Source organism: Coregonus lavaretus (genome assembly GCF_964263955.1).
Source record: "Coregonus lavaretus genome assembly, chromosome: 26".
NCBI lineage: Eukaryota > Metazoa > Chordata > Actinopteri > Salmoniformes > Salmonidae > Coregonus > Coregonus lavaretus.
The window spans coordinates 25,765,593-25,790,060 of record NC_140013.1 but is presented as its reverse complement, the minus strand read 5'-3'; the positions used below and the strand labels follow the sequence as shown (position 1 = coordinate 25,790,060).

At 43.6% G+C, this 24,468-nt stretch overlaps 1 protein-coding gene across 1 annotated transcript in view; it reads left to right on the top strand.

The window, feature by feature from the left end:
• LOC311101960 (uncharacterized protein) overlaps positions 1 to 19,043 on the top strand; it is a gene marked incomplete at its 3' end in the record, with an annotated part of 33,060 nt that extends 14,017 nt beyond the window's left edge. The window contains exon 12 of the mRNA XM_084143194.1: positions 18,882 to 19,043. Within this exon, the coding sequence (XP_083999320.1) occupies positions 18,882 to 19,043 (162 nt within the window). The remainder of the gene's footprint in view (positions 1 to 18,881) is intronic.
• Between the last annotated feature and the right edge of the window lie 5,425 nt (positions 19,044 to 24,468).

Genomic DNA, 24,468 nt, shown 5'->3' with positions numbered 1-24,468 from the left:
GGTGCTGCCGCCTCTGTCTTGGAGGAATGTGGAAACACCATCTTTGATGCTGAAGAGCTGAAGACCCTTCTGCAGCACCATCAGCATCAAGGAAACCTGAAAAAGAGTAAGTCTCCAACCAGAATGATGTATTTGTTACTGAGTATGTTAAATTGTTTGTCTGGTAAGTAGTGGAAGACGATGTATGGCAAGAGTGTAACTTATTTGATCAATATGTTCTCTTTCCTAGGTTATTTCTCTTACTACACTGCAGATACCATCCTGTCCACACTGTCCCTCCCTCCAACAATAAGAGTTGTCATTAGCTCTGAGCAGGTAGTCTCTGACAAAACAAGGTCATGCTCAGATGGAGATGAATGCTTCAAGAATGGGACAGAGCGAGTAGGAGATGGAGAAGAGAGAGAAGGACCATCTAATGGGGGCAGAGAGGAGGAGGAAGAAGATAGGCAGACTGAAGAGAACTGGGAAAATAAAGACTACAATGAAAGAAATGAAGAAAAAATGTATTTAGAGCAACAAGAACAGATTAATGTTTTACCTGCAGAGACCTCTGATCCGTGTATCCCAGTACCCAGCAACGGTAACGACATTCAAGTTATTACTAAAATATTTGACTTTGTTTTACAGCCCTATTATCACTGTTATTTATCTGGTATTTAAAATGAAATTACTTTGTAACAATTGGTACCTCATGGTAATTAGCAACTTGGAAATGATTAACAGAATCTGTAAATTATTGATAACAATTGGTATGTCCTTGTGTTCTTTGCCTAATGACTAACATCATAATGCTTATCTTATTTTATGTACTTTGTAAGTAAATACCTGGTAATCAGCAAGCTGTTCAATGTAGTGTTACTAAAATTGCTTTGTCAAATGGTAATTCATTCATCCGGGCAGAACATCACTTCTTAAGCAATCTGTCCTCCTGATCTTGTCATTGCAGGATTGAATAGTGACATGTCATCCCAGGTCCTCGCCTGCTCCCTCTGCCCATTCTCTCACAGTGATATGGCAAAACTCCACCAGCACATCAGGATTAGGCATCGAGGAGAGGACCGGAAGCTTCTACGCTCTAAAGAATCTGGGACTGATAATTCCCATCCTACACGCAGCACAAAACTACTTCACCAGCACATCAGGACTAAGCACCAAGGAGATGAACGGAAGCGTCAACACTCTGAAGAATCTGGGACTGAAAACCTTCCCTCAAGCACAAACAAGATCCCCTATAGACCCAATAACATGACTCTAAGCTGCCCTCATTGTGGGAATGTTTACCAAAACCTCAACTCCCTGAAAAAACATATAAGAATTCACACATTTCCATTCTGTTGTAACCAGTGTGAGAGAAGATTTTCTACCAGATTAGGTCTGAAAAGACATCAGCGAGCTCACACAGGGGAAAGACCATTCAAATGCTCTCACTGTGACCGGAGATTCATGTGTGCATATTCACTCAAAATGCATGTACGCACACACACTGGGGAGCGTCCCTACTCTTGCACCATTTGTGGGAAGACATCTGTCCAACATCTAGCAAGACACATGCGGATGCATGCAGGGGAGAAAAACTATTTATGTAGCATCTGTGGTAAGGCATTCCTTAGCTCAGGAGAACTGAGGCTGCACACACGATCACACACAGGAGAATGCCCCTACACCTGTGAACATTGCGGAAGGGGTTTCAAAGCAGCATGCCATCTTCAGATTCATATACGAAGATTTCACACAGGGGAGCGTCCATACCCCTGCACCCTGTGCACAAAACGTTTTGTCATTCTCAGGGAACTTAAAAGACACATGTTAATTCACACAGGTGAGAAAGCTCACCAGTGCTCCAAGTGTGGAAAGAGTTTTTCTTTAAAGGAAACTCTGAAAACACATCTTAAAAGTCATGGATTTTAAGAGTTCTAGACAGATCATATTAGTTATGCATAAAGTATTGTAGACCGTATTACTTCTTTCCCCCCAGGTCCGGCGTTATGGGCGGGCCTTAGGGGGCCTGGCCCGCCCTACCGTACCTCCTTTCCCGTCCAAATACAATATTGAAATATTTATCATTTATTTGACCAAGATGCGCGCCGACAGAAAGACTCATCAATCTAAGTTAAAGCACCCGAGCGAGCGAAACAGTGCCCCTCTGTCTCAGTATGTGTAGACCATGTATCTGATGCTGTCTGGACCAAAAGAGTATGGCATGTCATACTATTTCTGGCAAGACAGCATCAGATACATGGGCTATATATAGAGGGGTGCTGTTTTGCTCACTCGTATGCTATCTCTGTGACATAGTTTCAGCAGAGAGGAAAAGGCGAAGCGAGAGGGCTCACTCTCGCCAAAATGTGTCCAGAATAAGAGACAATTTATGCTTCATCCGAAAATGTGGTCGGCGGCGCTGTATGGATGGTGTGACGCGGAGGGCTTCGTATAGCTCCGCAGTGACATGATTGGTTGACAGGTGAGGGCGGGAGGTCCTATATAAACAAACTCACTTCCTTGACAACAGCTCTGCTCTGCTACGGGATATCTGCATTGCTGCATGGCCAATGCAGATGTCGGATTGACCATGCTGCTCCTTTTAGCCCAATGCGTTTCTATGGGCGTAATAAGCAGACCTAAGCTTGTCACCTGCCTTTGCGACAAAGACTCCCATTGTTTGGGGCGGAGACATGACAAACTCGTCATTATATACAGATCTTTGGTTTCAGCCAATTGCGAATTGGAAAGGTAAATTGGCGGGTGCATTGTTAAAGGTCAATCCGACGTCTACATTGGCCTTGCAGCATTTATGGTGATAGGGCCTCTGCAGAAGTCAGGGCATTCATACTTTAGGTGCTTAGCGGAGCAGTGCAGGGCTGTTGTGAAGGAAGTGAGTTTGTGTTTATACAGGATCTCCCGCCCCCACCTACCGCCAACCAATCATGTCAATGTGGAGCTATAAGGAGCCCTCCACATTGTTACTACATTTGGGAGGCGCACAGCTCCAGTTGGGCTATGCATGCCTCCAGAGGCGCTGCAATTGCGTCACACCCTCCATACGGAGCCTCCAACCACATTTTCGGATCAAGCATAAATTGGCTTTTAGGATGCTGGATTCCCCTAAAGTAAATTTGTTTTGCCAAAATTATGTAATTACTCCTGTCAAAATAAAATCATTCAAAATACTTCACCAAGGAGCATGACTTAGCCACAGAGGATCATTCGCTTTATTAAAATTATAGCTGTGGATTGTTTCAAATCACAAGTGTGTAGGCCTATGCCTATTTGGGAAGACCTCCATTTGGGTAGTGTGCTTGACAATAGGTCTAGCTGATTTGGGTTGTGGCTGTCAGTGATAAGACACATTATATTTACACATATTTTAGATGCTTGAGTATAATGTAAAATGTTGCAACAAGAAGGGGGGGGGGGGGGTGTATGGCGAAGACATGGCACCTCTCTCCAGAATGCATGTACTAAGCACTCCAGAATGCGCTCTTGCTGTCTCCCAGCAATTCTTCCGCATTCATTGTATTCAGTGTTTCGTGTGAATTGTTTGCCCTTTGATTGTACTTTTCTTTTTAATCAATTCCCCATTACATATGTCATTAGTAGGCCTAGGAAATGTACAGTTAATCCCCCATAATTTGGTTACATTAATTTATGTTATATGTACTAATTAGTCATTTACAGTTCTTCTCGGACTGGAAACGTTTTTAGCAGAGATCACAACCTGCTACACTTGTGAGAACAAGTTTTGGTTTATGTCATAACCATTACGAGTTTTGTAAATGTTTTCATTTGTTTGGAGTGCTCCATGTGAGCAATGAGAATGTGTCTGGTTTTGAGGGAGCACGCCTGAGCAAGCACAGAAGTAGGCCTACCTGGCCTGCTGCGTGCAAAAGTAGGAAAGTGCCCATTTGGCAATGTCTGATTTCTGATTTGTCATAACTCACCACCTCCATCACTAATATGCTGATCTTCTCAGCCATCTTTTAATTTTTTCACCTTCCATGGTAAGTCAAGTGTTTTTTTAATTTTTTTTTTTTAATTACATCCATTGCGAATGATAGTTCCTCAGTATTTAAAAAAAATATTTCCAACACTCCCGGCCTCAATCACCAAGCCTCAGTGTGAAAAAAGCTAAATATCATGATGATTCCATATATCAAGTGAAACGACATAAAAAATAAAATTAAACATGTCCGTCTCGAGCTCACTGGTGCGGGAAACTTGAATGCCCGGAATAGGCTAGTTGTGTTGCAAATTCGCTAGTGACAGCTCAAGTCAAGACAGATAGAAAGGGAGGAAGACAGGCGGAGTAGAGAGATTAATTTTCATCAGTATCTTTTCTCCTGTTTTTATTTGTCGGCTTTAGGCCTATGTGTTTTTACTTAGTTGATGAAGTTAAGCTTACTGCTGCATTGGCCTATAGGCTATCTCTGAGTGTATTAATGTGTCCATTTGGCAGAGGCTGGTGCTCTTGCCTTAGAATTCAACCAACTTTTACATTTGTATCCTTTTAATTCAGATTTGTATGATTCACCACACGTTTTTGAGAAAATAAAACGTTATTATTGAAATGAAACTGTTCCACAAAAATGCTTGTATAAAAATAATCATAACTGGCATGCAGATCGGTAGAAATGGGAGGATAAATTGTCATTTTCTCCAAACTGCCTATGGTCTTTACTATAACACCCATTTAAAACATGGGCCCCGTGAAAAAACTTGCCCACCTAAGGAAATCAAAGGCCCATCCAACTGATTCGTTCTGGCGCCGGCCCTGTTTCCCCTCTTTCTTTTTGACGGTAGGCTTAATTTGAGAGAGAAAAAGTGTTTTAATTTTTACTACATATTGAAACCAAGTATTAATAAAAGCATTGTGATTAACTGTTCCCTTTGCATTTTGTTTTGTTGTTAACGCTTTAAAACCCTGCGTTGCCTCAACCAATGGTTGCGCTCTACGTCATCAACTGTGTCATCGACTGACAGATTACTATATGATGTGGTTAGCTGATACTTAAAATACCTATCCAGGCGTTGTAAGATCTGGCATGCGTCAGCAACGCCTGGGTAGAGGAAAGCATATATATAAATCATTGTCTGTACTCCATCTAGTAGTCACACAACCATCTCTGAAGTTGTGCCAAGTGAGGCAGACATGCAAGGGAGGGGCAACTGTGAATGCGTTGTAACCAAGTGGGAAGGAAGCAAAGTCTCCTCCCTCGCAAACGGAAACTCTCTGCAAAACCCCTTACTATACTGTTCACTGTTTTAACTGGGTTTAACAGTTGCAGCCAACAGTATTTTTCAGTGAAAACACGTTTATGGTGTCTGTCTTCCGGTTTATACACAGGTGATCAGAGGTAGAAAACTAATTAGCACAGGTAGTCCACTATCTTCCATCTGTTTTCAGTAAACAAGCACTGTAACATCGAAATAGGGTTGTGTGGGAACCCTAACCATATAAAGGTGTATCATTTTAATCTTTGTAAAAAAAGTATTATTACTTCTCGCCGATAAGAAAGATAAGGTCCTTATACTTCCAAAGCCGTATAGCTGTTAATGTTCAGACCAAGCGTCGCGGCTCTTAACAAAACAACCCCCTACAGAAGACGCCTTCTGTCTGCATTGCGCTAACAGACCGACTTCAGTCCATGGACAAGAATAATTCCCAGGAGGAGGAAGGCGGGGAGATTGAGGGTCTGGAACAAATTGTAGCGTGTTCTCAGATTCAGGATGCACAGAAAATTCAAGAGACAATACACTGGTCCAATGTGGAAATAGCAGACCTCCAGATCCGTGCGAAGGAGGAGATTTGTGCACAGATGTCTGGTACCAGACGGCACAGCAAGGTGTATAGTAAGATCGCAGTCATACTCCACAGCAGGGGCATAAAGCGGAGAAAAGACAAGGTCCACAGTGTTGGTGAACCCACAATTAGGAGAGGGAGTACAAAACCAACGACGCTAGACAGAGAGGAATTTGCTTAAGCAAAAGGCAGTTTATTAAAACAGAGATAGCTGGTACTGCTCAAGCTACATGCATGGACCCAACCAATTGCCTCTTAAGGAGACAGTTGAGAAAGGATGAATAAACAGAGTTTACAGCATTACTTATACAATGTAACATAAAGGAAGGGGTCCTTCTTCTAGTCCCTTGATTGGTTCCCGAGGCGTAGGAGGCGGGTCTGCTCTGTCCAGAGCAGATGCCCCATTGGTGCACGGCAGAGTCCTCTGCCCTTGGCACCCGACCAGTAGAAGGAAGTGGAGTTTGAGTGTGCGTCCACAGTGAAATGTCTGTGTGTGTCAAAGAACTCGTGAGGCATGAGAATGAGTGTGCGTGCAAATGAAATATTTGTGTGTGTCCAGGGAACTGGTGAGGACCATCTGGTGATTGTGGCCTTGGGCGTGGGTGTTGTCCTGTTATTACACTCCTGACTAGGCCATATCGGTGACAAGATATGGCTGCTCTTCTACTGTCCTTTGTTCGACAACCAACACAACAGCCCACTGTTAATACCAGACACATGACAAAATCCCCCTCTTCACGTTATAACATTTTATATTTACTACGACAACAGCTAACTGAATCATTTGAAGAGTCAATATAAGAAAATAAAGGACAACAATAGCCAAAGTTATGGCGACTGTGACGACTGGCCATATTTGTCACTGTGTGACGCTATCTGGGGAAGCAGTCTGTCCTCTAATAAAATTGCCACCAGCAGCAGCCAAGCGTCTAGTGAGTCCGAGGAGATGGTCCGTGATGATGGTGACGAGTCCTGCTCTGGAATATTAGACAATCCGCCTTATTCCGAACATTCTAAACCACACAAGGAGGAAGTGTCTACTTTTTTGCACATCAGAGGCTCATGGTGAGTTTTCATAAACAGTAGCCAACTGAACTTGAACTAGTTCGGCATCCCAGGTTAAAGCTACTGTATTGAGATGTAAATGGGACACATTATCCAACCTGTGAACATACCAAGATTTGGACCTGGGTTAGAGACTGCTCTTTTTTTCTGGTTTGTAGTGATCTTGGATAACCAGGGATGGTCTCCCTGCAGTCTTCAGCACGGCATGTTGTTCAAATATCAATATATTATTTTTTCGTATGGGTAGCACTGATATGAGAGAAAGGGACACCAGCAAAAAGCAGCTGGTTAAGGTTATTTATTTTTCTCTATGGACCCTGGTCAAACCTAGTGCACACATCACTGACAAACTGAAATGGTCCACCCACACAGACAGTGTTGTGAAGAAGGCACAACAGCGCCTATTCAACCTCAGGAGGCTGAATAAATTTGGCTTGGCACCTAAAACCCTCACAAACTTGTACAGATGCACAAATAAGAGCATCCTGTCGGGCTGTATCACCTCCTGGTACGGCAACTGCACCGCCCGCTACCGCAGGGCTCTCCAGAGGGTGGTGCGGTCTGCCCAATGCATCACCGGGGGCAAACTACCAGCCCACCAGGACACCTACAGCACCCGATGTCACAGGAAGGCCAAAAAGATAATCAAGGACAACAACCACCCGAGCCACTGCCTGTTCACCCTGCTATCATCCAGTAGGCGAGGTCAGTACAGGTGCATCAAAGCTGGGACCGAGAGACTGAAAAACTCAAGGCCATCAGACTGTTTTATAGCCATCACTAGCCGATCATTCAAGTGATTTCCCACCAGGAACTTCAGGGTCTGAGGTGATAAATTAAGCTACTATGCTGTTGGAGTTGACATAACCTGATCCCCCTGTAGAAGAGGAACATTATGGTAAGTTAGCTAGCTAACATTGTTTTCCCGTTTGTGTCAGTGATCTTAAATGAATCCCAAACCTACTAGCACTGACTTTGCTGATAACTACTTTATTGAGGGGAAATGTACTTGCTACGACTGTGATGATATGTGGTTGTCTCACCTAGCTATCTTATAATGAATGCACTAATTGTAAGTCGCTGTGGATAATAGCGTCGGCTAAATCAGTAAAATCTAAATGTATGCTCTCACAATGGTTGCTGGCTACATAGTTAGTTGCTGAAGCCCAAGCCAGAGATAAAAAATAAAATAATTAACCTATGTTTTGGTTCACTATGGGTCGGTACCCCTCCAAGCATATTCTTGGATTAAAATGCCCTTTCAATAAAGAATCTCAGTTATTTGGTCTGTATTTGACATAAGGGATTGCAGGCCTCTCCTATCATTGCTACGCAGACGACATACAATTCATCTTCTCCTTTCCCCCTTCTGATAACCAGGTGGCGAATCGCATCTCTGCATGTCTGGCAGACATATCAGTGTGGATGACGGATCACCACCTCAAGCTGAACCTCGGCAAGACGGAGCTGCTCTTCCTCCCGGGGAAGGACTGCCCGTTCCATGATCTCGCCATCACGGTTGACAACTCTGTTGTGTCCTCCTCCCAGAGTGCAAAGAGCCTTGGCGTGACCCTGGACAACACCCTGTCGTTCTCCGCTAACATCAAGGCGGTGACCCGATCCTGTAGGTTCATGCTCTACAACATTCGCAGAGTACGACCCTGCCTTACACAGGAAGCGGCACAGGTCCTAATCCAGGCACTTGTCACCTCCCGTCTGGATTACTGCAACTCGCTGTTGGCTGGGCTCCCTGCCTGTGCCATTAAACCCCTACAACTCATCCAGAACGCCGCAGCCCATCTGGTGTTCAACCTTCCCAAGTTCTCTCACGTCACCCCGCTCCTCCGCACACTCCACTGGCTTCCAGTTGAAGCTCGCATCTGCTACAAGACCATGGTGCTTGCCTACGGAGCTGTGAGGGGAACGGCACCTCCGTACCTTCAGGCTCTGATCAGTCCCTACACCCAAACGAGGGCATTGCGTTCATCCACCTCTGGCCTGCTGGCCCCCCTACCTCTGCGGAAGCACAGTTCCCGCTCAGCCCAGTCAAAACTGTTCGCTGATCTGGCACCCCAATGGTGGAACAAGCTTCCTCACGACGCCAGGACAGCGGAGTCACTCACCACCTTCTGGAGACACTTGAAACCCCACCTCTTTAAGGAATACCTGGGATAGGATAAAGTAATCCTTCTACCCCCCCTTACCCCACCCCAAAGAAAAAAATAAAAGAAAAAAATAATATTGTAAAGTGGTTGTCCCACTGGCTATCATAAGGTGAATGCACCAATTTGTAAGTCGCTCTGGATAAGAGCGTCTGCTAAATGACGAAAATGTAAAATGTAAAAATGGGTATAGTGAGGAAATACACAATTATTTCTCAAATGGTCATTCAAGTATCTGTGTAGAACAACACCTCTTATACAACATGCCCTCCTAATTTTGTCATTGCAGGATTGAATGGTGAGCTGCCACCTGGGACTGATGACCCCATCCCCTCACACAGCACAATAATCCGCCAGCACATCAGGACTACGCACCAAGGGGAGGAATGGAAGTGTCTGCGCTCTGAAAAATCTGGGACTGATCACCCCCTTCCCACACGCAGCCCAAAAAGGATCCCCTGGGCATCCAAAATCAAGGCCTACAAGTGCACTCATTGTGGGAAGGTTTTCACATTTCCATTCCATTGTAACCAGTGTGACAAAAGATATGCTTCTAAAAGTACTTAGAAAATACACCAGCAAAAGCACACAGGAGAAAGACCATACAAATACTCTCACTGTGACAGGAGATTCAATAATTCTCAGATACTCACATGTCATATACGCACACACACTGGGGAGCGTCCCTACAGTTGTACTATTTGTGGGAAGAAGTTTGGCCAACCTAGCAAGATCCACGCTAATGCATGCAGGGGAGAAAAACGATTTATGTAGCATCTGTGGTAAGGCATTCCTTAGTTCAGGAGAACTGACGATGCATACACGATTTCACACAGGAGAATGTCCCTACACCTGTGAACATTGTGGGAAGGGTTTCAAAGCTTAATGCGATCTTACGGTTCATATGCGATCTTGCAACAGGAGAGCGTCCATACCCCTGCACCTTGTGCACAAAACGTTTTGGCACTCTCAATGAGCCACATGTTTGTTCACACTGGTGAGAAACCTCACCAGTGCTTTAAGTGTGGGAGGATATAGTCTTAAAGTACAATTCTGAATACACATCTTAAAAGTCATAGATTCTGCAGGTGAAGTCCTAAATTAAAGAAAAGCTCATTCACTTCTTAAACAAAACTTTAACATTTTAGTCATTTAGCAGACGCTCTTATCCAGAGTGACTTACAGTTAGTGAGTGCATACATTTTCATACTGGCCCCCTGTGGGAAACGAACCCACAACCCTGACGTTGCAAGCGCCATGCTCTACCAACTGAGCTACAGGGGACTACAGCAAAGTGATGAAACACTGGCCCGATTTTGACAAAACTATGCTGTGCTATAACAAGAGATTGAAAATACAAACTTAAAAAATTCGGTACTTAGGTCCCCTCTCCTCACAAGGAACAAATTTGCCTCAGGGACCCATAAAGTAAGCCAAGATAGATTTTCCGCCATTTAGAATTTTGTGAAAACACTTCACGCTACTCTTCTTGCACCAAATAACTGATCTGTACGAAACTTGATATGTGGCATCTATGGACAAAGGTCTCTCAATGAAATATTTTCTAGACTAGTACCTAAAACAAAATGGCCGCTATTGACCAATAAACATTAATGTGGGCGTGGTCTGGCACATAAATGCATATAAATCAGTCAAGGGTGCTGCATCATTCGTGGGGAACAACATGTTTACTGTTTCCTTGAAATGGCGCTTTTGAGAGCACGGGCAGTGCCATTGAGGCCATCTCCATTTTGAAGTAGTCAATTTTCTTCTACTACTACTTCTATGAGTTGGCAAACAAACTGAAAGGGTGCATACTGCCACAAGGAATGTGTTGTTTGAACAGATATAAAGCCAAGGTTGGCAATTTACTGCTATCTGCATTTATCTAATGTTTGGTTACGAATATAATTAATTGGCTGATCCCTCCTGGTGACCTGGATGGAATTATGTGATCCTTCTTTAACCCATATGAAGTCCCACCTAGTTGACTACTTAAAAATGGTAAAAGTCCTCAATGGCGCTGACCATGTTAAAATGGGATTTTGGGCGCTAGAATCCTCTATCTCTATGCACATCACACACAACATGCTGCAGAACAGAATTGATGTGTGTCAGACTCGGATCACGTGAATTAATTGGTGACACTATTGTTTTCCTGCAGGGGGTTGGTTAGCAGACACACAACCACCGACTGTAATCACATTAAAGGACCAGTGCAGTCACAAATGTGATTTTCCTGTGTTTTATATACACTACATGACCAAAAGTATGTGGATACCTGCTCGTCAAACATCTCATTCCAAAATCATGGCCATTAATATGGAGTTGTTCCCCCCTTTGCTGCTATAACAGCCGCCACTCTTCTGGGAAGGCTTTCCACTAGATGTTGGAACATTGCTGCGGGGACTTGCTTCCATTCAGCCACAAGAGCATTAGCGAAGTTGGGCACTGATGTTGGGCGATTAGGCCTGGCTCGCAGTCTGCGTTCCAATTCATCCCAAAGGTGTTCGATGGGGTTGAGGACAGGGCTCTGTGCAGGCCAGTCAAGTTCTTCCACACCGATCTCGACAAACCATTTCTGTATGGACCTCACTTTGTGCACAGGGGCATTGTCATGCTGAAACCTGAAAGGGCCTTTCCCAAACTGTTGCCACAAAGTTGTAAGCACAGAATTGTCTAGGATGTCATTCTATGCTGTAGCGTTAAGATTCCCCTACACTGGAACTAAAGGGCCTAGCCCGAACCATGAAAAACAGCCCCAGACCATTATTCCTCCTCCACCAAACTTTATAGTTGGCACTATGCATTCGGGCAGGTAGCGTTCTCCTGGCATCGGTACATTACAGCTTTATTCTAAAATTGATTAAATTAATTTTGTTCCTCATCAATCTACACACAATACCCCATAATGACAAAGTGAAAACAGGGTTTTTAAAATGTTTGCAAATTTATTAAAACTAAAAAACAGAAGTACCTTATTTACATAAGTATTCAGGCCCTTTGCTATGAGACTCGAAATTGAGCTCAGGTGCATCCTGTTTCCATTGATCATCCTTGAGATGTTTCTACAACTTGATTGGAGTCCACCTGTGGTAAATTCAATTGATTGGACATGATTTGGAAAGGCACACACCTGTCTATATAAGGTCCCACAGTTGACAGTGCATGTCAGAGCAAAAACCAAGCCATGAGGTCGAAGGAATTGTCCGTAGAGCTCCGAGACAGGATTGTGTCGAGGCACAGATCTGGGGAAGGGTACCAAAACATTTCTCTAGCTTTGAAGGTCCCCAAGAACACAGTGGCCTCCATCATTCTTAAATGGAAAAAGTTTGGAACCACCAAGACTCCTAGTGCTGGCTGCCAGGCCAAACTGAGCAATCAGGGGGAAAAGGGCCTTGGTCAGGGAGGTGACCAAGAACCCGATGGTCACTCTGACAGAGCTCCAGAGTTCCTCTGTGGAGATGGGAGAACCTTCCAGAAGGACAACCATCTCTGCAGCACTCCACCAATCAGGCCTTTATGGTAGAGTGGCAAGACGGAAGCCACTCCTCAGTAAAAGGCACATGACAACCCGCTTGGAGTTTGCCAAAAGGCACCTAAAGGACTCTCAGACAAAGTTTGGACACACCTACTCATCTCAGGGTTTTTCTTTCTTTTTACTATTTTCTACATTGTATAATAATAGTGAAGACATCAATACTATGAAATAACACATATGGAATCATGTAGTAACCCAAAAAGTGTTAAACAAATCAAAATATATTTGAGATTCTTCAAAGTAGCCACCCTTTGCCTTGATGACAGCTTTGCACACGCTTGGCATTCTCTCAACCAGCTTCATGAGGTAGTTACCTGGAAGGCATTTCAATTAACAGGTGTGCCTTCTTAAAAGTTAATTTGTGGAATTTCTTTCTGTCTTAATGCGTTTGAGCCAATCAGTTGTGTTGTGACAAGGTAGGATATGGGTGGTATACAGTAGATAGCCCTATTTGGTAAAAGACCAAGTCCATATTATGGCAAGAACAGCTCAAATAAGCAAAGAGAAACGACAGTCCATCATTACTTTAAGACATGAAGGTCAGTCAGTCTGGAAAATTTCAAGAACTTTGAACGTTTCTTCAAGTGCAGTCGCAAAAACCATAAAGCGCTATGATGAAACTGGCTCATGAGGACCAACACAGGAAAGGAAGACCGAGAGTTCCCTCTGCTGCAGAGGATAAGTTCGTGCTAGGCAGAATATTGTGAAAAGGGTTTTCTATAAACTTCTAGAAATGGCAAATAAATTACCATGGAAAACACAAAATCTCTGTCCGGTGCATGCCAATGGACACCTGAGGAGGTAGAGGTGTTGTTAACACGCTGGGCAGACGGAAGTGTTCAAGAGCAGCTTCTCTCTGCAGTGAGAAACGAGAGAGTCTTTACCTAATTTAATTCAGCGCTTGCTGCCCAAGGCTTTATCAAAACATCAACACAACAGTGCAGGTGGTCCATGCCTGATTTCCCACCAGAGGCGCAAGATCCCGGTAACTTGGACTAATGTCACTTTTCAGGGTTTTACACAATGATGTATATAAACCCTGGATTACTGATGGGTATTGGCCATTGAGAGGCTTTGAAGCCACCGTTCAGCCATATTGGCACTCCCCAGTAGAGCAGTCCTCCATAGGAATTAAATTACAAAATTACAAGTATTTAAGTATTTTTATTGTTGTAGTGGACAGCAACATTAGTAATTAAAACAATATATACTTTAAGGAAAATGTTTTTATTTGTATGTTTAGCTCACAGTATAATTTTAAAGTATGCATTAAGGTGTCTGTAATAAAATAAATGTAGCAAAAACAAATGTAGACATTAATAAATGCATTTCCATAAATATTTTTTACAACGTGGGGGAGTGCCAAGATGGAGGCAAGCTGGCTTCAACCCAGTGCCCCCTATTAGTGATCTAGTGTATATATAAGTCTTTGGTTGACCCCAGTGCTTGGCCTGTATTTCCACCACTGGAGGCCAGGCAAAAAAGTATTGGACCATGGCCTATTTGCCTTTTTTTCATCATGGCAACACTGCTGTAACTTTCCATGCGGTTTCCACAGTGGAGGCTGGTGGGAGAAGCTATAGGAGGACAGGCTCATTGGAATGGCTGGAATGGAATAAATGGAACAGAGTCAAACGTGATTTCCATATGTTTGATGATATTCGATACCATTCCATTTATTCTATTCCAGCCATTACTCCTCCCACCAGCCTCCACTGGTTTCCCAGTGTTATAAGCTAAGTAACATTAGGAAATGGTGAATGGTGAATGGTGTTTCCATAGCTAAAGCTACTTGCAAGTGTAGGCTAACACTGCGTATGTGAGCGTTATACTGCTTTGCCCAGAGGCCCAGGCTTTTGTGGTACAGTCCGTTAGGCGCTCGCATCTGCACCGTAGAAGCCTCGATGCAGCTCTCTCTTCTTTCCCGCTACATTGGTAGCAGTGGTGGGAATGAAGCAGCTTGTGCCACATAGGCTAAGACCAGGTCTCTGGGCAGAGGAAGTACAGTACAAAGCTCACAAATACCGTGTTACACAAGCTTTGCTAGTTATTGTGACCCTGTTTGTGTTGAGTACACATGTTATCTGGTGCTTCCACAGACAAGTCTCCATCCAGTTGGATGCCTGATGAGGCCCACGGTTTCTTTAGTCAGCGTTCAGGAACTTCAGGGTCTGAGGGGATAAATTCAGCTTCTAGGCTGAAAAAGCAGAAGATTATGGTAAACAGAGAAACACTGATCCATTACATTTTTAGTAAGCCTAAATTACCTACGACCTTACCGGAAAACATTTTATCTGTGCTTACTAGTGTCTTTCAACTGATCTGGTGCATTCACAGATTAATCTCCATCCCGCTGGACGCCTGAGAAGGTCCATGCATTGTTAACACTCTGGGCAGACAGGAGTGTTCAGGAGCATCTCCTCTCTGGATTGAGAAACAAGAGAGTCTTTACAAAACTTAGTTCAGAGCTCGCTGCCCTGGGGTTTAACAGGTCGTCATAGAGGTGCAGAGAGAAAATCATAAAGCTGAAACAAGAGTACCATAAAATCAAGGACGACAATAAGAAGAGAAGCTACAACCGCTGTAGAGAAAGATGGTTTGCCATCATGGATAGTGTCCTCCGTCACCAACCAAGTACTTTGGTAATAGATTCAGATGGAAAGATTTGGGAGTCAACTCAACCTGATTCCCCACAAGAAGTCGAAGATTCTGGTAAGTTAAGTTGTCTAGTACAGCATCTACACTAGTGCACATTTTTAAAACACTAACTTGGCCTGCGACTGCAAGCTCGGAAGTTAATATTGTTTGTCTGTTTGTCAACTTATTGCTTGTATCAGCATTGGCACTGGACCTCGACTAACCTGTACCCCCGCACAGTGACTCAGTACCGGTACCCCCTGTATATAGCATCGTTATTGTTATTTTATTGTGTTACTTTTTATTATTTTTTACCTTAGTTTATTTAGTAAATATTTCCTTAACTCATTCTTGAACTGCCTTGTTTGTTAAGGGCTTGTAAGTAAGCATTTCACTGTAAGGTCTACACCTGTTGTATTCGGCGCATGTGACAAATACAATTTGATTTGATTTGATCTGGTGCTTCCCCAGACAAAATCTCCATCCAGTTGGACACCTGATGAGGTCCATGGTTTCCTTGGTCACCGAATAGGTACTTCCGCTGCTATGATAAATTCCCCTACTATGCTGTAGGAGTCGACTGATTCCCCTCTAGAAGCAGAACATTATGGGAAGTCATTTAGTAATGTCTGCTAACCATCTGAGGGACCAGACAGTAAAATAGTCAGACGTTGAGAAACACTTATCTAGCACACCTTTTTGGAAAACTGCATAAACTTGCTAGCTAACATTGTTTGCCAGTTTGTAAGTGCTTTTAACTGATCTGGAGCACTCACAGATTAATCTCGAGACAGCTGGTCACCTGAGGAGGTCCATGCATTGTTAACACTGGGCAGATGGGAGTGTTCAGGAGCAGCTTCTCTCCGCAGTGAGAAACAAGAGAGTCTTTACCAAACTTAGTTCAGGGCTCGCTGCCCTCGGATCTACGAAGACGTCTAAGCAGTGCAGAGAGAAAATAAAAAAGCTGAAACAGGAATACAAAAAAAATCAAGACCTACACTAGCAAACATAGTTCCAACATTCGTGGAAGAAGATGGTTTGCCATCATGGATGCTGTCCTCAGTCAGCGAAATAAGAACTTCAATGCTTTTGGAGTCGATTCAGCCTAAGTCCTTGCCAGAGGCGGAAGACTCTGGTAAATTAAGTTGTACTATACATTTTCAAAATGGTAACTTGCTTGTTTTTTGTGTGAGTGCTTTTAAAACGGTGGCTGGCTTTATAGATATTCACTGAAGCTGGCTAGTATCCCAAACCCTAGCTAAAGACATTTTAGATCTAACCTGTACAATATTTTAGGTTTAAACTTGGATTTGTTTGTTTCCCACTGTAGGTCCCGGTTTAACTCTGTCCTCACTGCGTCTCCTTGCTCCACTATTATGCCTGATGTTAGCATTCTTGTGGCAAGTGGCTCAGCAGCATATTGTAAAGCATTATGGGAAACTGGAGGAGTTTGTGACTTTGGTGACAGAGATGGTTCCTGAGGTGCTGAGTTCCAGGCAGAGGACCCAACTCCTCCTGGGTCTGAGAGCAAGGGTGAGAGAGGTGGAAATGCAGAGGATTCTGATAAAGTATGGGCAGCTACTAGCTGCAAATAGTATGTTTTCCCCTGGGGCTGCCTCTCACATGTCTACCTCTTTTTCAGCTGGTTCTGGAGTTATGTCGCAATGAGAGCACAGCTGACCTCGTGACCATTCAGCCTCACCTGGACAAAATCCATTATTTGACAGAATACGCTGTACACAAAGAGTTAAGTTAACTTATTTTGGCAACATTTTAAAGTGAAGCAAATATGTTTTTAAGATGTGTTCAGCCCATATGTTGAGGTTAAGTTAATGTCTGATGTCATTTGTTTTGTTTGTTTATGCTTACTGACAGAGTAATCAAATCAAATCACATTTTATTTGCCACATGCGCCGAATACAACAGGTGTGGACCTTACAGTGTAATGCTTACAAGCCCTTAACCAACAATGCAGTTTTAAGAAAAATAAGTCTTAAGTAAAAAGAATAGGTAAGTATTAAATAAAAAATAAATTAAATGAAAGAGCAGCAGTAAAATAAAATAACAGTAGGGAGGCTATATACAAGGTGTACCGGTACAGAGTCAATGTGCGCGGGCACAAGTTAGTCGAGGTAATTGAGGTAATATGTACATGTGGGTAGAGTTAGAGTGACTATGCATAGATAATAAACAGAGAGTAGCAGCAGTATGAAATAGGGGGTGGGGTGGGGTGGGGTGGGGTGGGGGGACAATGCAAATAGTCCGGTTAGCCATGATTAGCTGTTCAGGAGTCTTATGGCTTGGGCGTATAAGCTGTTAAGAAGCATTTTGGACCTAGACTTGGCGCACCGGTACTGCTTGCCGTGCTGTAGCAGAGAGAACCGTCTATGACTAGGGTGGCTGGAGTCTTTGACAATTTTTAGGGCCTTCCTCTGACACCGCCTGGTATAGAGGTCCTGGATGGCAGGAAGCTTGGCCCCAGTGATGTACTGGGCCATACGCACTACCCTCTGTAGTCCCTTGCGGTCGGAGGCCGAGCAGTTGCCATACCAGGCAGTGATGCAACCAGTCAGGATGCTCTCGATGGTGCAGCTGTAGAACATTTTGAGGATCTGAGGACCCATGCCAAATCTTTTCAGTCTCCTGAGGGGGAATAGGCTTTGTTGTGCCCTCTTCACAACTGTCTTGGTGTGTTTGGACCATGATAGTTTGTTGGTGATGTGGACACCAAGGAACCTGAAGCTCTCATCCTGTTCCACTACAGCCCCGTCGATGAGAATGGGGGCTTGCTCACTCCTCTTTTTTCCCGCGTAGTCCACAATCATCTCCTTTGTCTTGATCACGTTGAGGGAGAGGTTGTTATCCTGGCACTACACGGCCAGGTCTCTGACCTCCTCCCTATAGGCTGTTTCATCGTTGTCGGTGATCAGGCCTACCACTGTTGTGTCGTCAGCAAACTTAATGATGGTGTTGGAGTCGTGCCTGGCCATGCAGTCATGGGTGAACAGGGAGTACAGGAGGGGACTGAGCACGCACCCCTGAGGGGCCCCTGTGTTGAGGATCAGCTTGGCAGATGTCTTGGCAGATGTGTTGTTACCTACCCTTACCACCTGGGGGCAGCCCGTCAGGAAGTCCAGGATCCAGTTGCAGAGGGAGGTGTTTAGTCCCAGGGTCCTTAATGATGATGAGTTGGAGGCTACAGAGTCTAACTTTGTGGAGTTGGTCCAAACCCTGCTGGAAGACCCTTCTGAGAGGGAGCACTTCTTTCAGGTAAGAGATCTTTCTGGTTCGTGACTATAAAGTGCTTATTGCTTGTATCAGCATTGGCACTGGACTTTGTGTTAAATTATCTATTTTTCAGGAGGTGTTGCCAGTACACTACGGCCCTCAGTATGACACAGCAGTGCAGGTACTGGTATGGGAGTTCCTCTCCAGACTGGAGGAGCTGCAACCTGTGCCAGACTTCACACAGGTACAGATTAAAGCATCACAGTATACGTTTGATCCTTTTAGTTTACAGTAGGTTGTATGCCAAAAAAATAGTTTGCTGTCTTACAAAGATCGCCAGAGTACAACTGAATAGAAAATACTTCACATGACATTTTAGGTAATTCCATGTGTGTAAAACATCAGGTGTCTGGCATAGTGTATTTTAACTGTATATTCCTCTGCTCCTCAGACGGCAGCATGGCTCAGTGCTGCCCCCTCTGTCTTGGAGGAATGTGGACACACTATATTTGACCCTGAAGCACTAAAGACACTTCTGCAGCGCAATCAACATCATGGAAACCTGAAAAATAGTACGTCTCCATCCAGAGCAAACCAAAGTCCTGTCAATTGAACTTGATAATGCAGGTGTTTGGAGTTGGACTACACAGCCAGTCAGTGGCAATCATTTTAGCTGTAATGGTAAGGGAAAGGCTGCTGAAAAATATAGCAAGAGTAACTTGTGTGTATACCTTGGACTGAGGACTGTTTCTGTCTGTTATAAAGCCCTTTTGTGGGGAAAAACCTATTCTGATTGGCTGGGCCTGGCTCCCCAGTGGGTGGGCCTATGGCCTCCCAGGCCCACCCATGGCTGCGCACCTGCCCAGTCATATGAAATCCATAGATTAGGGCCTAATTCATTTCAATTGACTGATTTCCTTATGAACTGTAACTCAGTAAAATCATTGAAATTGTTGCATATTGTGTTTATATTTTTGTTCAGTATATCTGCGGCAGGTAGCTTAGTGGGTAAGAGCGTTGTGCCAGTAACCGAAAGGTCGCTGGTTCTAATCCCCGAGCCGACTAGGTGAAAAATCTGTCGATGTGCCCTTGAGCAAGGCACTTAACCCTAATTGCTCCTGTAAGTCGCTCTGGATAAGAGCGTCTGCTAAATAAATGTAAATGTATCTACATTGGTCAATCCAAAATTACTTTTTAATTCTGTCGTGGAAATAATTGTATTTCCTATTACCAAATCATTTACGGTTTCTATGCCTTTAGTTTTCCATGTGGACCAATTTATCTGTGAATTCTGAAAAGCTATCCAATGATTGTTCCATAAGGTTGTGTTTTTAGGAAGTGATATTGGTTCTTGTAGAATCCGTTTCATTTTCTTCCATATTTTTATAGTGTTCTAAACTATGAAGTTCTTAGCTTTATCCTTTTAAGTGATAATGCCCGAGAAGCTGGTGTTTGTAGGATTTATTGGCAGGGGTGTTGTGCCAATGTATCCTCCAAACACCCGCTTCGAGGGCATTATCACTTTAATACATAGGGTTACCAACATATTAATGTAATGATTTACATATTTTTACTGCAACTCGCTGTTGGCTGGGCTCCCTGCCTGTGCCATTAAACCCCTACAACTTATCCAGAACGCTGCAGCCCGTCTGGTGTTCAACCTTCCCAAGTTCTCTCATGTCACCCCGCTCCTCCGCACACTCCACTGGCTTCCAGTTGAAGCTCGCATCTACTACAAAACCATGGTGCTTGCCTACGGAGCTGTGAGGGGAACGGCACCTCCTTACCTTCAGGCTCTGATCAGACCCTACACCCAAACGAGGGCACTACGTTCATCCACCTCTGGCCTGCTAGCCCCCCTACCTCTACGGAAGCACAGTTCCTGCTCAGCCCAGTCAAAGCTATTCGCTGCTCTGGCACAAGCTCCCCCACTACGCCAGGACAGCAGAGTCACTGACCACCTTCCGGAGACACTTGAAACCCTACCTCTTTAAGGAATACCTGGAATAGTATAACAGTAATCCTTCTACCCCCCCCCCCCCCCCCCCCCCCCCCATTTAAGAAAAAGGGAAAAGGGTTGTTGTCCCACTGGCTATCCTAAGTTGAATGCACCAATTTGTAAGTCACTCTGGATAAGAGCGTCTGCTAAATGACTTAAATGTAAATGTAAGAGAAATTATAGATAAAACGTATTGGTGCTCATAAACATTACACAACAACTTGTAAATCGCAAATTCAACAATGAGTGGTTTGGAAGGAATCAGTGGCTAAGTGCAAGCATTGCAAAGCAATCACTAGCCTGCTATTCAGTGGAGAGGGTGTGTGGTCCAACTCTGGGTTTAAGGGTCTCTTTTCCAAGCTTAAAATGATAAACATTCAACATTGGCCATGCTGTCAATCCAGCATGATTTCTGCCGAGTTCAAAACAACTCGAAACTCTGAACTGGGAAATCTCAGACTTCAGTGAGTTCAAGACAACTGGAAACTCTACCCACATGTAGATATTACCTCAATTACCTTGACTAACCGCTAACCCCGCACATTGACTCTGTACAGGTACCCCCTGTATATAGCCTGTTATTTTATTTGACTGCTGCTCTTTAATTGTTTGCTTTTTTCTATTTTTTACTTATCTTTTTTTTTACTTATCTTTTTTTTACTTAACACTTTTTTTTTCTTCTTAAAAACTGCATTGTTGGTTAAGGGCTTGTAAGTAAGCATTTCACCTGTTGTATTCGGCGCATGTGGCAAATAACATTTGATTTGATTTTGATTTGAACGAGCTACGACTGGGAAAATACGTTTTGAACGGTCATCCAACTCGGAATTCCAAGTCGGGAAATCGGGCCTCTTTCTAGCGCTCCGACCTGAAGATCACTGATGTCATGATTCAACCTTTTTCAGAGTTCCCAGTTGTCTTGAAATCACCATAAATCCAGAGAATGCCCGTCTTTGATGAAAAAGTTTGATGACAAAATTTGCCCACAAAGGACCGCCGCACCACCTTCCTGTTCAAGTGAGCACAGCACAACAAGGTGAGTCCAAAAATGTATTGTATGCTGCTGCATAAACGACATAATATGCCAGGGAGATATGTATACTGCAGCTAAGAAAGTAATACTAAGTGTATGTTGTGTAGTAAGCTGTTAGTAGCCCATGTGCCACACCCTAATAATTTAGTCCCTTTTCCTCTCATAACGTAGTGTTGATAATCACAAGTTTACTGGAGAACTGAGACCAAGTAGAGACTTTGGACAGGGTGGATATGGTATAATAAAAGGCAGTTTATTCAGAGGTAAAGATATCTGGAATCGCGTGCACGGACTCGTTCGTCAAACTCTTAGGGAGCTATCTGAAGAGAGCCCCGAAAACATTGTGTGCAGACATTTTATACAATAAATTATGTAGGTTGAATCTAGTAGTTCTGATCTTCTGATTGGTCCTGATGAGTTGGGCGAGGGCCCCTCCAGGCTAGTGTCACTGTTGCATTGGCTCTGAGTCGGGTTCTCTGTCTTCAAATGTTCAGCCTAAAGAGAGGGGATTTGTGTGTGTGTGTGTGTGTGTGTGTGTTTAACAGTGATGATGTGTGTGTGTGTGTGTGTGTGTGTATGTGTGTGTGTGTGTGTGTGTGTGTGTTATCAGTGATGATGTGTGTGTGTGTGTGTGTGTGTGTGTGTGTGTCCTCAGAGCAAGAACTCGTGAGTTGGAAGAACTGAGAGACCTATGGCGTGGGTGTTGTCCTTGGCCACCTGCTGACAAGGCTGACAAGATAGGACCCTTTTGTCCATTGTTATTGGATAGGAACAGCATTGATTGAAAACAAACGCCCAACACAAAATGGGTCATGCACAAGATTTTAGTCAGACCAAGCTATAACATTATATATTTACTACGACAAATCCCCCTCTTCACGTCTCCCCAGAGACGTGACCAAGTAACAGTAAAGAAGGAAAACTTAAGACGTGACACAAGCTAACAGTGTAATTGGCAAAATAGGGAAAACTTTATCAGAAGATAAAGTTTTGATTCCCCCTCTTCACGTCTCACAAGAGACGTGACACAAGCTAATAGTGCAATTGGCAAAATAGGGAAAACTTTATCAGAAGATAAAGTTTTACATTCCCCCTCTTCACGTCTCACAAGAGACGTGACAAAAAGCTTAAATGCTGCAATTGGCAAAATAGGGAAAACTTTATCAGAAGATAAAGTTTTACATTCCCCCTCTTCACGTCTCACAAGAGACGTGACAAAAAGCTTAAATGCTATTCATCATCCAGATATCCTTGGTCAGCATCGTCAATAGCAAGCAAAGGAAACATCTGACCGTTATCTGCAGGATTTGGATCAATAGCGGTGGTTATAATCCTGGTTGTCAGCGTCCGTATGCATGGAATGCAACAGCATCCACAAAGCACTAGAATTGCAGCAAAAACAGAGATGGATACAAGTATAGAAGAAACAAGCATTTTATATTTACCAAACGCATCCATCCAAGAGTCCCACATTGAAGTATCCACCCCTGAGTGGCTCTTCATTTTGCCATTAAGAGTTCGTAACCCTTTCAGGGCGACAGTCAAGCTGCCATCTGTGGCTGTATTGTTGGGAATAAAGGTACAACATTGTTCACCAAACATAGCACATACTCTTCCTTTTTCAGCCAGGAGCATGTCGACAGCAATACGATTTTGGAAAGCCATGAGAGAGGTTGCAGCCAACTGGCCATGCACCGCCTCAAAACCTTGTTGTGTCCAATTGCCTAATTTTTGAACATTAATGTATGTAGTTAATTCTATCGACGTTTTTATTAATGGTACAACAGTCAGCACCCAAAATGTACCCATGTTCAAGGACAGTTTCACAGACAACAAAGAGAGAGTGTTCTTATCAGCCTGTTATGTGAAACAATCCATATCAGTACAGTGCTCCTCCTTAATGCATTCCTTCCAAGCTATTCATCACATACAGATCCAATTAAAAATAAAAGCCAACAATTTTATGGTGTCACTCTAAACAGAGTATAATCACCCTTAAGAATAACAGGATATGGAAATTAAATCACAACATTTAATGTTAATAAAAAATAAAAATAATAATTTTAACCCTCTATTCCTCCCCTACACCTAACATGTACTGAGTTGGCTACCAGCCACCCAGGAATCCTTTACCTTCACATCAGGAAGAATAAACAATCACAGTGGTTAGTAAAAACATAAGGTAATAAATGAGCAAGAACTGAAAATAAATGCGTGTATGTATTTTACTAGGCAAAACATGGATCATCCAGCTTGGTCTCAGAGTCAGTAGCAGAGTCACCTGCATCATCCTGGGCCGGTAACAACAGCATCATACCTGACGCCTGCACCACTCCTACCACTGACCTCCTGAGACAGGGAACGATGCAAGCAGCACAACACATTAACAGCAAAAACGCAATTACTAGGGTCAGAAATCCAGTAACCACCATAGAAGAGTACTCACCAAACCAATCACTCAGCCAGGAAATAAGGCAACATCCACAAAGAACAAGTATACCCATAGAGGCCATAACTTCACCCAGAATAGTCACAACAATAGTTTTCCATTTACCAAATATGTTATCAAACCAACCGTTTATGGAGCTATCAATACCAGAGTTCTCAACCAGTTCGTTCGCCAGCGTGGTGATGGTCACTCAAGCGCTTTGGTCACGGGCCCGTCCGGTGCTATATTGTTGGAGATGAAAGTACAGCACATATATCCAAACAGAACACAAACCCCGTCCCGCTCAGCCAAAAGCATATCTAAAGCTATTCTATTCTGCCATGTCATTAAGCTAGTTGCCGCTGTCTGCTCAGCTAATCCCTTTATTGCATCACGAGTGTGGTTTATAAATATTTTGCTGGTTATATTAAATATAATTTATCCAATCTACATTTTTATTAATTGTTGACCACCAGAAAATACTTGATTCAAACCCAGCTGCGATCTGATTGTGGATCCCATCAATATATATCCTTTCATCAAAGGATCCCGGGAGGAGGTCCTACTTTCTATGTGAC